Raw genomic sequence first — 13381 nt, 5'->3', positions numbered from 1 at the left:
GATGATGTTGATGAAGTTGCACACTCAACTGTTGAGGCAAAAGGCAAGTACATGCCATCCAAATGGCTGCTTGACTCTTGTGCCTCATCACACATGACTAACCAAGAATCACTTTTCAGGGAACTGAAACCTCTTCAGAGGAAAAAGTGGATCAAGGTTGGAGGTGGCTATCTAATAGCTACACATGTGGGAGATGCAGTAATGGGTGGAAGAAAAGGAAAACAGATTGTCCTCAAGAATGTTCTCTTAGTGCCTGGATTGGGAGTAAATCTTGTTTCTTGGAATCAGTTCAGCCAGCAGTATGGTGTTCAACCACCAAGTTTCACTCTTGTTTCATTGTCTGGGAAACCAGTTGTCCAGACAAAATTAATAGGAGGAGTACCATTCATTGAGGAGATTGATAACACATTGCAGGAGCTTGCAATGTCGTGTATTAATCAGAATCAAGAGAATGAAGCCTATGCCTTTGAAGCCCAGGAGAAATCCCAAGATCAGTGGGAGCTTTGGCATAGGAGACTTGCACATTTTGGAGAGGGTCTTCTCAGAAACCTGCACAAGGTGTCTGACTTGAGGGCTCAGATTCCCATTCCAAAGGAACATCAACCATGCAGAGTATGTTCCTTGGCAAAGATGAAAAAGCACAGAGGAAAAGAAACTGAGAGAAAACCCCAGAGGCTATCTCTTGTTTCTGTTGATGTCTGTGGCCCTTTGCCTGTCTCAAGACTAGGATACAAATGGTGGCTTGAGATTGTTGACAACTTCTCAAGGAAGAAATGGGCTTTCCCAATGAAATCCAGAGAAGATGCACCAAGTATCCTAAGAGATTGGAAGGTGAAAGCTGAGCTGCAATCGGGAAATCCCCTCCAGATTGTAAAGAGTGATGGAGCAAGAGAGCTTCTTGCTGTGCTAAAGCAGTGGGAGAAGGAACATGGCATTTCCTTCCACACTACTGAGGCATACAACTCCATCCAAAATGGAGTAGTTGAGAGGTCAATCCAAACCTCTGAAGATCATGTGAGAGCAATGCTAGAAGATGCCCACATGCCCATTGAATTCTGGCCAGAAGCCTTGGCAGCCTGCATGGTTGTCAGAAATTCTCTTCCAAATGGCCCAGAAATTGATGGATTCAAAGTGTCACCAGAGGAGGCCTTTTCAGGCATTCAGCCCTCAGTGTCACACTTCAAAGTTTGGGGTTGCAAAGCAGTAGTCTACATGGATCCAAGGTCCCAGCCAGCTGGGATGAGATCAGACAAACTGATGAACAGAGGCAAAGATGCTGTGTTCATTGGGTATGTTCCAGATACTGCCAAAATGTGGCTCTTTTGGGAGCCTGACATGAGAGCTATCAAAGCTCACAGCACTGCAACTTGGTTTGAGCATGAGAAAGGAGGAGAGATGGAGCTGAATGTTCCCAAGCTCAATCAGTCAAGCAGTGCACCTGTCAGGAACCCAGTGGGCAGACCTCCAAAGAAGCCAACAGCAGTTGCACCACCTGCAGCTGCTGCACCTGCAGTGCCAAGACCAGATCCTGAATCAACTGGTGATTTGATTCAGCCTCAGGCACCAAGTGCCAAGAAAGCTGCAGGTCCCAGCCAAACACTCTTTGTGCAGTTGCCACCTCCACCAAAGGACAAGGAGGAGTACCAGAGGATGGAGGATCCAGAAGAAGAAAACTCTGGGGAACCACTTCCCCAGCAGGAGAAAAGTGGAACCACTGAACCACCTGAGTCCAGCCAGGAAATCAATGGACAAGCCAGTCCTGGCACTAGTGGGAGACTGCATTCCAAAGCAAAAGGATCAACTGTTGCACAGCAGGACCCACAAGGACACAGGGATCAGGAGGGGAACCAAGACCAGACCCATGGCCAAAAGAGAAGGAGATCTGTCTCAGATGAAGGACCAGGCCCAGAGCCAAAGGCACACAGCATGGTCACAAGACAAGTTCTGCAGAAGAGACAGAGAGAACATGGACAGGAGGAAGAGCCAAGTGCCAAGCACCACAGAGCATTCCTCAGCCAAGTCCAAGGCCAAGATTGGGAGTGGATTTGGGAAGCCCTGTCAGAGGTTCAAGAATCTGCTTATGCAGCAATTGCTCCTCAAGTCTCAGGACTGAGACAAGAGGTGCCTATTCCAAAGTCCTACAAAGAGGCAATTCAGGACCCCAAATGGGGACACATGTGGGAAGATGCAGTCCAAAAGGAACTGACTGCATTGGGAAGCAACAACACCTGGACAGAGGTTGTTCCCCCGAAAGGAGCAAACCTTGTTACATCCAAGTGGGTGTTTGATGTGAAGAGATCAATCAGTGGAGCCATTGAGAAATTCAAGGCAAGGCTGGTTGCAAGAGGATTCTCTCAGAAGTTTGGAGTTGACTTCCAAGAGACCTTTGCACCAACAGTCAGGCATGACACTCTAAGAGTGTTCATGGCTGTGGTTTGTGAGAAGGACTTGGAACTTCACCAAGTGGATGTGAACAATGCATTCACTGAGAGTACTCTTCAGGAAGAAATCTTCATGATTCCACCTCCAGGGGTTGAGATTCCACCCAACATGGTCCTGCAAATCCTGAGAAGCCTGTATGGACTGAAGCAAGCAGCAAGAGACTGGAACAAACTCTGTGTCTCAAAGTTGAAACAGATTGGGTTCACACAATCAGAGGTGGACCCATGCCTCCTCATCCACCAGGAGAGAAACATTCTCATCCTGACCCATGTGGATGATATTCCAATTGCAGCACCAAAGCTGAAGGATGTGCTTTGGTTTAAGGAACAGCTTGGCAAGGTCTTCAAGATCAAGGATCTTGGAGAACCAGAGAAAATCCTTGGGATGAGGTTGACAAGGGACAGACAAGCTGGAACATTAAAGCTTGATCAGGAACACTTCATCCAAGAGAACCTTGCAAAGCTGGGAATGATCAGAGAAATGGCCAACCCAACTCTCTCACCAATGGACAGTTATGAAAGTCTGAAACCAACAGACTTGTATGATGAGAGAGGGAGCAGATCAGAGTACCAAAGTCAAACTGGTACCTGGATGTGGCCCATGGTTATGACAAGACCAGACATTGCTTTCTCCCTTGGCAGACTGAGCTCATACAGTTCAGACCCAGCCAAGAGGCATATGCATGCTCTGAAGAAACTGGCAAGGTACCTAAGATCATCCCAAGACCTGGGATTGATGTTCAGGAGAAATGGAGGAAAGCTGATTGGGTATTCTGACTCTGACTATGCAATGGACAAAGCAGACAGAGTCTCAATCCTTGGAAGCATCTTCTTCCTTTGTGGAGCCCCAGTTTCTTGGATGAGCAAGAAGCAAAAGTCTGTTGCAACATCAACAATGGAAGCTGAGTACATGGCTATGAATGCATGTGCAAAGCAGTCTCAATTCTTGGCAGCACTCTTGAGAGAGATGGACTGTGCAGGGTTAGTGGGAGAATGCCCATTCCAACCAACTGTAAAGGCCCATCCTGACGCAGTTAAAGAGTTGAGGCCAGTACAAATTATGGGAGACAACCAGGCAGCTTTGACCCTTGTCAAAGATGCACACACCCATGAGAGATCTAAACATATTGATGTTGCATACAACCATGTCAGACATCTCTGGTGGCAAAGGAAGGTTGCAGTGGAATATGTTCCAACAAAAGAGATAGTTGCTGATGGCCTAACCAAACCAAAGAATGGGCCACAGTTCCAGGAGTTTGTAAGACAACTCCAACTTGCTTGATAAAAGGCAAAAGATTCATGCCCTAACTGTGGATTGAACTCTGGACCTTGGAGAAGCAAAAGTCCAATCCATGTAGGTTGAGTGTTCAACCACATGGACCGGAATACCAAGCCCAGGAGTTGCACCATGGAAGAAGTGGCTTGCCACACTTGATGAGTAATCAGAGTCTGGTGATCCATATATGGCTCAGAAGAAAGGACTGGAAGAAAAGCAAAATGGTAAGGGAAAACCCCCAGAGAGGATAACCTTCTGGGCTCGCCCATACCACGATACCAGGCCATGGAATTGAACCAAGATGGATTGGGTACACAGCTCCAACCATGTGACCACAGCACCTGATGACTCATCATAACTTGGGGATGGACTTGAGTGCAAGAAAGCAGGCAGAAGACCATCTGGCCTGAGTGGGAGTGTTGGAAAGTGCAGTCCAGTTGGACATTCTGAGAGACACTTTGGGACAGCATATCAGGTGACATAGGTCATGTGACGTTAGGTCACATGACTAAGCTGATGCCCTATCTCAGGAGTGAGATGCAACCTGTAACTAACTAACACAATCAACTCGGTTGGTTCCTACCTATCGCCTCTACTTCTACTGCGCTATACGCCTTACGATCCGACCTGCCGACCACATAACTCGACATTCCGATCTTTTTCAGTTTATTTGCTGGGTATAAGCTGGTGAAGAGGACAAGGATCGTGAAGTTGGGGGAAATGGATTTGTGGAGTGGGAAGGCGGAGATTGATGCGATGGAGGGGACGTGGCCGGAGCGAAAGCCTAGGAATTGGTTGGAGAGGATTTGGTTCTGGATCGCTTGAGAACATGATGTTTATATTGTTGCAAGATCTGCATGTCAACGATGTCTGATGATTACCTTCCAGCTTACGCGCCTGCGACGCTCTCTTTGTGCTCTACTTGATCAGCTACTGCCGCCTTGGTCTTCTCTTCGATGCCCGTCTGGTATCCATGCGCCTGAGCAGCTTTCGATATCCTCTCAAGTTGACCCTGCTCGCTGTCTCCTTCCTTTAAGCCGCCTGCAAGGTTCTGTTGGAAAGATATTGTCAGCTTATAGTTCGTAACGAGAGAGAGATTGTACTCACCACCTTCCACGCAGCAGGCAGGAGCACATTCTGCTCTATTTCATAATGCCTGCCCCCACTTGAATAGATGAACTGTCCTTGCCTGCTCTCGTCCGCGAATAAAGTGGCGACTTGCCGTGCGACGACATCCGGAGTCTGCGTCTCCACGCCAGCAGCATCAGTGATCTCCTTCGGAACCAGACCAGTCAGAGTCCAAGAAGGGCCAATGCAGTTGATGCGGATGGGCAGTTTCTGCGAGATGAGGTTTGGAATCGCACCACGCATCCAGCCTAACACGCCATGCTTTGCCGTCGTGTAATCCCACACAGCGAATTGCTGGAACGAAGATCCGGAAGCCGTGCAGACGATGGACCCACCTGGTGGGCTTTGTTTCTGGAAATAGTGGAGTCCGAGGAACGAAGTGTTGATCATGCCTCTGAGATTGATATCGTAAACCATGTTTGACGGCTCTTCCAGCTCGCCGTTCGCATCAAATGTGCTTTCGAGGTAGTTTGCTCGTCCAGAAATGCCGGCATTCGAGAAGACATGATCGATACGCGAATGTTTCGTCTCTGCAGTCTTGAACAGAGCTTTGAGCGACTCCCATGATGTCACGTCTGTTTGCACGAAGGTCAAATTGTCGTGCTGTATCGGCGGATCATTTCGGTCGCCAACGACGACGTATGCACCTGTGTCGAGGAGAAGCTGAACTGTGGCGAGTCCAATGCCGGATGATCCACCTGTGATGACCGCGACTTTATCCTTGAGTGAAGCGAAGTCGGAGTCCTGGATCCAAAATTGGGCCATGTTGTGCAGAGTGCAGTCTGGAAGGGTATGGTGTTTTCGGTGTCAAGCTTCACTCACGCAGGAGGTCAAAGTCTACACAGAAGACCTCATCGAGCAGCTGAGCTCTCTTATTGCGATCACAGCTGTGCACTCGGCCGAGGAACGCGTGGATTCCTGGTTCCCCTCATGGGCATTGTAGCTTCAGCAGACTCGTCCGCCGCGACTCTGCTCGCGTATGAGTAGCTCGTGCTGACCAGCCAGCATGAAGCTGAGCTGCAGTGCTTCCATCGCAGTCACAGAAGGATGACTACCATCTTATAGCGCGGCGCACGCGGGCCAGCACCTGAGGTCGGAGGGTTGGCACATGGACGGACGAGGTGGTTGTCACATGCCGGCGCAGTCGCGGCACTCAGCAGGCAGGGAAGGCGCCGTCGGACCCTGCAGCACGTCTCGGCTCCTTGGCCGAAGCACGATCTTCCCCGCGATCGCTGGCACAAATGACTCTTCGAACATTTTCTCGCCGCATCTGGCCGCAGTCAGAGGCCAGTCTCGCACCGTGTCGCGCCCTACCAGACACAAGCACCCTCCTGTCGCAGTGCTCGCCAGAGCATTGCCGCATCGAGCTTCCTTTCGCGACCATTGCCTGCCCTCCGAGCCCAGCATATAGACTTTCCTAGTTCCGCCGATTTTCTTTCCAAGTGCCACCATCTCAATATCGCCTTCGACTTTCTTTCACTGCTGCCCCGCCCTGCATCTGCACGCCCCACCGCCATTGAGCAGATATAACATCCTCCTACCCTCCGTCTCCAGCACCATCAAGCACATGGCCTCTAACGGTACTTCTGTATCACCCTTCCGATCTCAAAAGAACGCCGCAATGGCTGTCAACGACACCCCCGCCAACGGCCACGCCGAGCCCTCCACCATCACCGCCGCCTCGAAGACCAACACCACGAAGATCACATCTCAGAATGATCCTCAATCATCCTTCGCCGTCAAGGTCGGCTTGGCTCAGATGCTCAAGGGTGGCGTGATCATGGATGTGGTCAACGCAGAGCAAGCACGCATTGCTGAAGAGGCGGGTGCATGCGCTGTCATGGCTCTCGAGCGCGTGCCAGCGGATATCCGAAAGGATGGTGGCGTTGCTCGCATGAGCGACCCACAAATGATCAAGGACATCATGAACGCTGTCACCATCCCTGTCATGGCCAAGGCAAGAATTGGCCACTTCGTTGAATGCCAGATTCTCCAAGCTATTGGGGTGGACTACATCGATGAGTCCGAGGTGCTCACACCTGCCGACCCAGTCAACCACATCGACAAGAGCGTGTACAATGTCCCATTCGTGTGTGGATGCCGAAACTTGGGCGAGGCTCTGCGAAGAATATCAGAGGGCGCTGCCATGATCCGGACAAAGGGTGAAGCTGGAACAGGAGATGTTGTTGAGGCTGTGAGACACATGTCGACCGTCAATGCTGAGATTGCAAAGGCCAGCTCAGCATCTGACGCCGATCTTCGCATGATGGCACGAGAGCTAGAGTGCGATTACAATCTGCTCAAGCAGACCGCACAGCTCAAGAGGCTGCCAGTGGTCAACTTCGCCGCAGGAGGTATCGCTACGCCAGCTGACGCTGCATTGATGATGCAAATGGGCTGCGATGGTGTCTTTGTTGGATCTGGTATCTTCAAGTCAGGCGACGCTGCGAAGCGGGCAAAGGCTATTGTGCAGGCCACCACACACTACAACGACCCCAAGGTGCTCGCTGAGGTCAGCTCGGGTCTCGGTGAGGCTATGGTGGGCATCAACTGCGACAAGCTGCCAGAGACACAGAAGTTGGCGACCCGCGGCTGGTAGATACTGCAAATTCGGGGGAAAAAAAACGGGAACATGACTGTACGCATAGCAGCGGGCGCTTGGGTATGGGTGTGATTGCAATAAAAAAGAAAGCGAGCGAGTTAGAGCACATCTGGGCGTGTTAGATTGTGTCGCGCCTCACCGCGCCTAGGGTATTTTATGCAATCGCAATCGGAATCTCCAGGCCTGCTTCGGCGATCAACACCGCACATGCGAAGCCTGCACACTTCTGTCGTTAACACTTCCCGCTCTCGCTCTCAAACAAGCTCTTCCAGGATTGACTCCAGCTCTTCTCTCCTGAAAGGAACCAATAAGCGTTCTGTGCCCAATGGGTCTTTCCTTGATTCGATCATTTGATGATCGTGGAACTCCTTCAACAGCGTCCTAAAATTTACCTCACTCGAACACACGAACTCCTCCACCGCCTTATGATAGAGCGTACGATACTCGACACCAGCAGGCGCCGCGGCTTGCACAGGCTTGGGCGGCTTCTTCTTCGTCGCCTTCGGTGGTCTTCCGCGACCTCTTCCGCGCTTCGATGGTGTTTGCTGCTCTGCTGCCGCTTCATCTTCGTCCTCAACTCCAAGAATGTCCTCAGGATCACTATCTTCTCCCAAACCATTGACTAACGCTGCTTCTCCTTCGATGTCGGCTAAAGCTAATTGCTCAGCGACCAGGATTCGGAAGAGCGAACGGGCATTTTCTGGAAGAGATTTCAAGACGTAGCCTACGCCATCTTTGCCGCCGAGACGTCTGCTGCTTCTGCCGAGTAGGGCGTTGACATCTTCGACGACTTCGATTTCGGCAGTATAAGGTGAAAACGTTGTGGCGTCGTGGTGGAGGAAGTTGTATTGGGATGAGAGGGCGATGTCCCACATCAGGGGGAAGTTGGGGTTGTCGCAGGTAGCTATCAGCGATATGCTGGGATGTGCGGCTAGACGTGCTAGTAGGCCCTGAGTGGCGGCTTTGCGCAGGTTGGCGTGGTCGAGAGAGTGGATGATGAGTTTGATGGAGGCTTTGGGAGGAGTTGTGGTGAGTGTCGACAGGATTGCATCGAGCATGGCGGCGGGCTGTGCTGGTAATTTGGTCCCTTTCGCAACGACAACACTTGCGACATTTGAGAGAACATCGCGTATAGTAAGGCCTGGAGCGTAGCCATTGACGATGACGATCTTGGGGGGTTTGTCAGACTGGCCATACAGATGCTCGGCAAAGTCCATGGCCAGCTTTCGTTTCGAGCCGTAGCCATACAAGCAGATGTTGAAGCCTTCCTCGAGCTCGAAGATCCATTGATCAAATGCTCGGGCATGGAGCTGCTTGAGGATCTCGACGTCGTCCTTGTGTGGGTCCTCGTAGGAAGTGATTTGTGTGAAGTAGTCTTCATGATTGAGCAGCAGATGGGTGGGCATTGTATTGGCCGAAGTCTTGTTCCCACCCGGTCGATTCTGAAAGAAGAACAATTCATGTGGAGGCAGATTGGGTGGCGGGCTGGGTGTGCGTTCACGCCTTCGTCCTTTGGGTCGCCCTCGTGGTCTTCCAGTCTTTGAAGGAGTGTCTGGCGCACTGTCTGGATCTGTAGGGACCTCTGTATCGTCAATACCATCGTCGCCCAAGATTGCCTGCGCAATGGCCTCCTCTTGCTCATCATTATCATCGTCGCTGTCGTCACGTCCTGCTATCTGCTTTTGCAATGTTCGCTGGCTCTTTCTACGTGCGGAACGGTCATTGCGATCGTTGCGAGTGGCCTTGGGTGTTTCTTCATCGTCGCCGTTGATTTCTTCTTCTGGATGCTGTGGTGTAGCAAATAACACTTTTCTCAGCGAGCTCGGTGTAGCGTCAACACTTTTGAGTCCGTTTGCTTTGCTTGGAGTCTGCTTCAGGATTGACCTTGAAGGTGTTTCCGATCCTCGCAATGGACTTGACACGGTAGGAGCATGATCGTCGAGTCCGCCTCGTCTCGCCTTGCGCGGTGTTGTGTCGTCGACATCGTCCTCGTCAGGAGCCTTCCGCCTCTTGGGCATGTTGTATTGACGCGAAAAGGTGTTCTGCTGAAAGTCAACGCGTGAAGCTGTTTGAGGTGACGCGAATCGCTGGCGTCGTCTCGCTTGGCCATCCCTCCCCTCAAGCTGCACCTTCTCCCAGAAGACCACGACAACAACAACCACACGCAAACACAGCAACAACCGCCAAGATGTTGTCCGGCGTGCTGCTGTTCAATCAAAAGGGCGAATTGCTCATCATGAGAGCCTTCCGCCAGGATATGCGCCCACGACTCGCCGATGTATTCCGCATTCAAGTCATATCGAACCCCCAGATCCGGTCCCCAATCCTCACGCTCGGGAGCACGACCTTCAGCCATATCAAAAGCGAGAACATCTACATTGTCGGTGTATCGAAGGGCAATGTCAACAGCGCATTGGTGTTTGAGTTCCTGTACAAGCTCGTCCAGCTGGGAAGGAGCTACTTTGGACGGTTCGACGAGGAAGCAGTAAAGAGCAATTTCGTGATGGTGTACGAGCTGCTGGATGAGATATTGGATTTTGGATATCCGCAGAACACAGAGACGGAGACGCTGAAGATGTACATTACGACGGAAGGAGTCAAGAGCGAGCGAGCACTGGAGGATAGCAGCAAGATCACAATGCAAGCTACAGGAGCACTGAGCTGGCGACGGGACAACATCAAATACCGGAAGAACGAAGCCTTTGTTGATGTTATTGAGGATGTCAATTTACTTGTGTCAGCCACTGGAACAGTGCTGCGAGCCGATGTGAACGGAGCTATTGAGATGCGGGCCTACCTCTCCGGCACGCCCGAGTGCAAATTCGGCTTGAACGATGCACTTACGCTTGGTTCCCATTCTGGAGGTCTGGATGGAGCAACTGGGCCCATTGGCAATCTGGCAGGAAGCAAAGCGACAAAAGCAGCAGCTGGTAGTGTCACGCTGGAAGATGTCTCTTTGCACCAATGCGTCAAGCTGAGCTCTTTCACAACAGACCGGACAATATCCTTCATTCCACCAGATGGGTCGTTCCAGCTCATGTCTTACCGCTGTTCGGAGAACGTCAACTTGCCCTTCAAAGTTCAGGTCATCGTGAACGAGATCGGTCGAAGCAAAGTCGAATACTCAATAGCCATACGTGCCAATTATGGCGCAAAGCTCTTCGCTACAAATGTCAGTGTACGGATACCTACACCCCTCAACACGGCAAACACAACGCATCGCTGTTCGCAAGGCAAGGCGAAATACGTACCTGCCGAAAATGTGATCGAGTGGAAAATCGCCCGCTTCACTGGCCAGAGCGAATTCGTCTTGTCGGCGGAGGCCGAGCTATCTGCCATGACAAATCACAAGGCGTGGTCAAGACCGCCGCTTAGCATGCAATTCAGCTTGCTCATGTTCACGAGCTCTGGCTTGTTGGTGCGGTATCTCAAAGTGTTCGAGAAGAGCAACTACTCTAGCGTGAAGTGGGTGCGCTATATGACTAGAGCTGGAAGTTATGAGATACGATTTTGAGCGTCTGCATGCGACGGATGTTGCTATGTCGCTGAAAAGGAGAAGAAGAGAGATGTCGCAGGACAGGTGCTTGGCACACTTTGGTTTGGTGCAATGTTCACCTGAAAAGTATCAATAAAGTGAGGCATGGGCCATAGTGAGTGAGGTACGCGCTCTGGCTCCCACAAAATCACGACACCTCGACATGGCACAACCAGCCAATGTCAATGCGACCGGTCAAGACCGGCGGATGGAATGTGCGACTGCCGCAGTCACCATGCAGAACTCCGGCACAACTCCTATCGCGCGATTTCCGACGGGCACTGGCGACTGAACACTCAGCCAGTTGACCGCTGCCAATTCGGACGAACGTGATCGAACCGGACCACGTCCACTTGTGGACCAGGCCATTGCTGCGATCTCGGATCAGCAGGTTGGAAAATTGCGAAAGAAATTGCTCCGGTCTGATGGCGATGTGATCATCGTACTCGATCGGCATGATTTGTCGATATCATGTCGTATCAGGTCTGAAGACTTGCGCAAAAGCTCTGCCGCTACCTACCTACTGGAGCCAGACCCATCTCGAGTTGATGGCACCATCATGTATTTCTGTGTTCTGGAGTCGATCAAAGGAGAGAAGATACCACGATTAGCTGGCCGTCCACTTTCTCACGAGAGTCATGAGGACGAGCGAGTGTACTCGCATTGCGAAGGCGGTGAGGTCGACTGGGTCAGAGCCTATGAGACCTTCTTACGTATGCTCTCACACGTGGAGCCCAAATATCATCTCGTCAATTCGTCATCTGCTCGAGTTGCCTTGCCTCAACTTGAAGCTCTCGGTCGTATCGCTGCTGCAGAGAAAGCCAACCTCCCAAGTTCTTCAGTTACGACTGCTGCGAAACTGCTCTTCGCAGAGTATCCGGACATCTGGCCCGCCATTGCAGAGGATCCAGCACGATGGTTGATGATTTCGGAGAACTTCCGCGTTACACCGGTCTTCAAAGAGGCAATGCTGCACCTGGTGGGCCAGTACCCTCGTCTCTCCGTTCGTTCGGCGACCTTCACGCCCTCAGAATCGAACATGGCCATTATCGGCAGACTAGCCACTCAGAAGTACTATCACAATCTTGCTATTGACCATGAGATACTCCTCCTGACGTCGGATGATGTGGACACGGACTCCCTAGAACATGCGCTACTTGCTCATTACCTCGACTGGGTCAAAGAACATCTCCGCATTCACGGCCATGGAAACAGCGATGCGGAACATCCTTCCAGATTTTGCGATCACAAGGATGATGCGCAATGCCTGCAGCCGGCTCACTTCTATCGGATGTTGCACAAAGGAGGAGACCACTATTTGCATGAGAAGTCAGTATTCGAAGCTTTGGGAGACCGCACGGGCGAAAAGCTCAATTCCGAAGAGCGGTATACTGCGCGCGAGTTCCTCAAAGCTTTGAAGGCAAAAGTGTCTTCGTTGGTGGAGCCCATGGTAAGATCGTATCTCCAATACGATGGTAAGCACGAGTTGCCGAATCTCACCAATGTGTATCTTAGCGACAAGGACATTCCGTGGATTACTGAGGGAGCTGATAGATGCGATGGGAGTGACAGTGATGATGAGATGGAGGATTGAAGACGCGTCTCTACTTCAGCGATGGTGTCTTTGATTGTCGCTGCACCTCCACAACACTCACAGTACCGATGGTGTCGCTCGCCCATTGATTGGGTTGCAGAGGCAGCAAAGCAAGTTATGCCGCATTTCCAGATCTCCAGCCTCGAAGTAAAGGAACTGGATTGATTCTTCATCAATGGCTCAATCAATATACTCTGAAGTGCGTGCTGCTCAAAGTTGTTCTTATCAGAGTACCGTGTGTAGCATCTCCGGCAGGGAAGGAGCAATCGCAGACGCGATATCAAGGGCCAATCAGATCGCGGTTGCCCAAAAGACCAGGCTTCCATAGATAACACAACAACATCACTTCTTCTTCTCTCCCTTCCCAGTCCATTGACCTACTTGTCGTCTTTCCATTCTTCTCCCTGTGCACTCTTTCGCATTTCCGTCGTTCCCACACCGCATGGCCATGCATCTGCACAGATCCTCTCGGACGTGGTCACGCAACGCGGCTAAAAGTAACTCTTACGTCAAGCTTTGCGCTTTGCGACGAGCCACCGGATGAGGTGCCTGGCCAGCGATCTGACATCTCCGTGCGGGCGCACTCTTTGACGACGAATGTCATTGTGAGTTTGTGAATCGACGACGACTCGCAGGAAGGGCAGAACGGCAGACAAAGTGATGCAAAATGGCTCAACACATCCAGCGCAAACCGGCCTTGATCGAAAGCGACAGATGCATGATGGAGAGTTCCCTCACACACCTGTGTGCGCGGCACGGAAGTCGCTCGGCTGAGGCAGTCCGAGGAGAAACAGCGTTTCCACAG

The 13381-nt window shown here is 51.4% G+C and overlaps 5 protein-coding genes across 6 annotated transcripts; 3 read left to right on the top strand and 2 right to left on the bottom strand.

Annotated features, from left to right (window-relative positions):
- Positions 1-4606: 4606 nt before the first annotated feature.
- Positions 4607-5610, bottom strand: CKM354_001088500 (uncharacterized protein; the record flags this gene model as incomplete). Its single annotated transcript, XM_044806355.1, has 2 exons — positions 4607-4768; positions 4825-5610. The coding sequence occupies 2 exons, from the start codon at positions 5608-5610 to the stop codon at positions 4607-4609; spliced, it is 948 nt and encodes a 315-aa protein (XP_044662290.1).
- An 802-nt stretch (positions 5611-6412) lies between these two features.
- Positions 6413-7444, top strand: CKM354_001088400 (uncharacterized protein; the record flags this gene model as incomplete). Its single annotated transcript, XM_044806354.1, has 1 exon — positions 6413-7444. The coding sequence occupies one exon, from the start codon at positions 6413-6415 to the stop codon at positions 7442-7444; it is 1032 nt and encodes a 343-aa protein (XP_044662289.1).
- A 257-nt stretch (positions 7445-7701) lies between these two features.
- On the bottom strand, positions 7702-9465 carry CKM354_001088300 (origin recognition complex subunit 2; the record flags this gene model as incomplete). Its single annotated transcript, XM_044806353.1, has 1 exon — positions 7702-9465. One exon carries the CDS (start codon positions 9463-9465, stop codon positions 7702-7704), a length of 1764 nt encoding a protein of 587 aa, XP_044662288.1.
- Positions 9466-9635: 170 nt separating this feature from the next.
- Positions 9636-10961, top strand: CKM354_001088200 (uncharacterized protein; the record flags this gene model as incomplete). Its single annotated transcript, XM_044806352.1, has 1 exon — positions 9636-10961. One exon carries the CDS (start codon positions 9636-9638, stop codon positions 10959-10961), a length of 1326 nt encoding a protein of 441 aa, XP_044662287.1.
- Positions 10962-11145: 184 nt separating this feature from the next.
- Positions 11146-12576, top strand: CKM354_001088100 (uncharacterized protein; the record flags this gene model as incomplete). 2 transcript variants are annotated; one of them, XM_044806350.1, is made up of 2 exons in its annotated part: positions 11146-11163; positions 11287-12576. In XM_044806350.1, 2 exons carry the CDS (start codon positions 11146-11148, stop codon positions 12574-12576), a joined length of 1308 nt encoding a protein of 435 aa, XP_044662285.1. The 2 variants fall into 2 exon arrangements, with proteins under 2 accessions (XP_044662285.1, XP_044662286.1); XM_044806351.1 differs by lacking the exon at positions 11146-11163 and having other exon boundaries at positions 11542-12576.
- Positions 12577-13381: the final 805 nt, after the last annotated feature.

Source organism: Cercospora kikuchii, assembly GCF_019650295.1.
Source record: "Cercospora kikuchii DNA, contig_00007, whole genome shotgun sequence".
In the NCBI taxonomy this organism is placed as follows: Eukaryota; Fungi; Ascomycota; class Dothideomycetes; order Mycosphaerellales; family Mycosphaerellaceae; genus Cercospora; species Cercospora kikuchii.
Note: the sequence above shows the minus strand (reverse complement) of the source record. Positions and strands in the feature narration are given on the sequence as shown.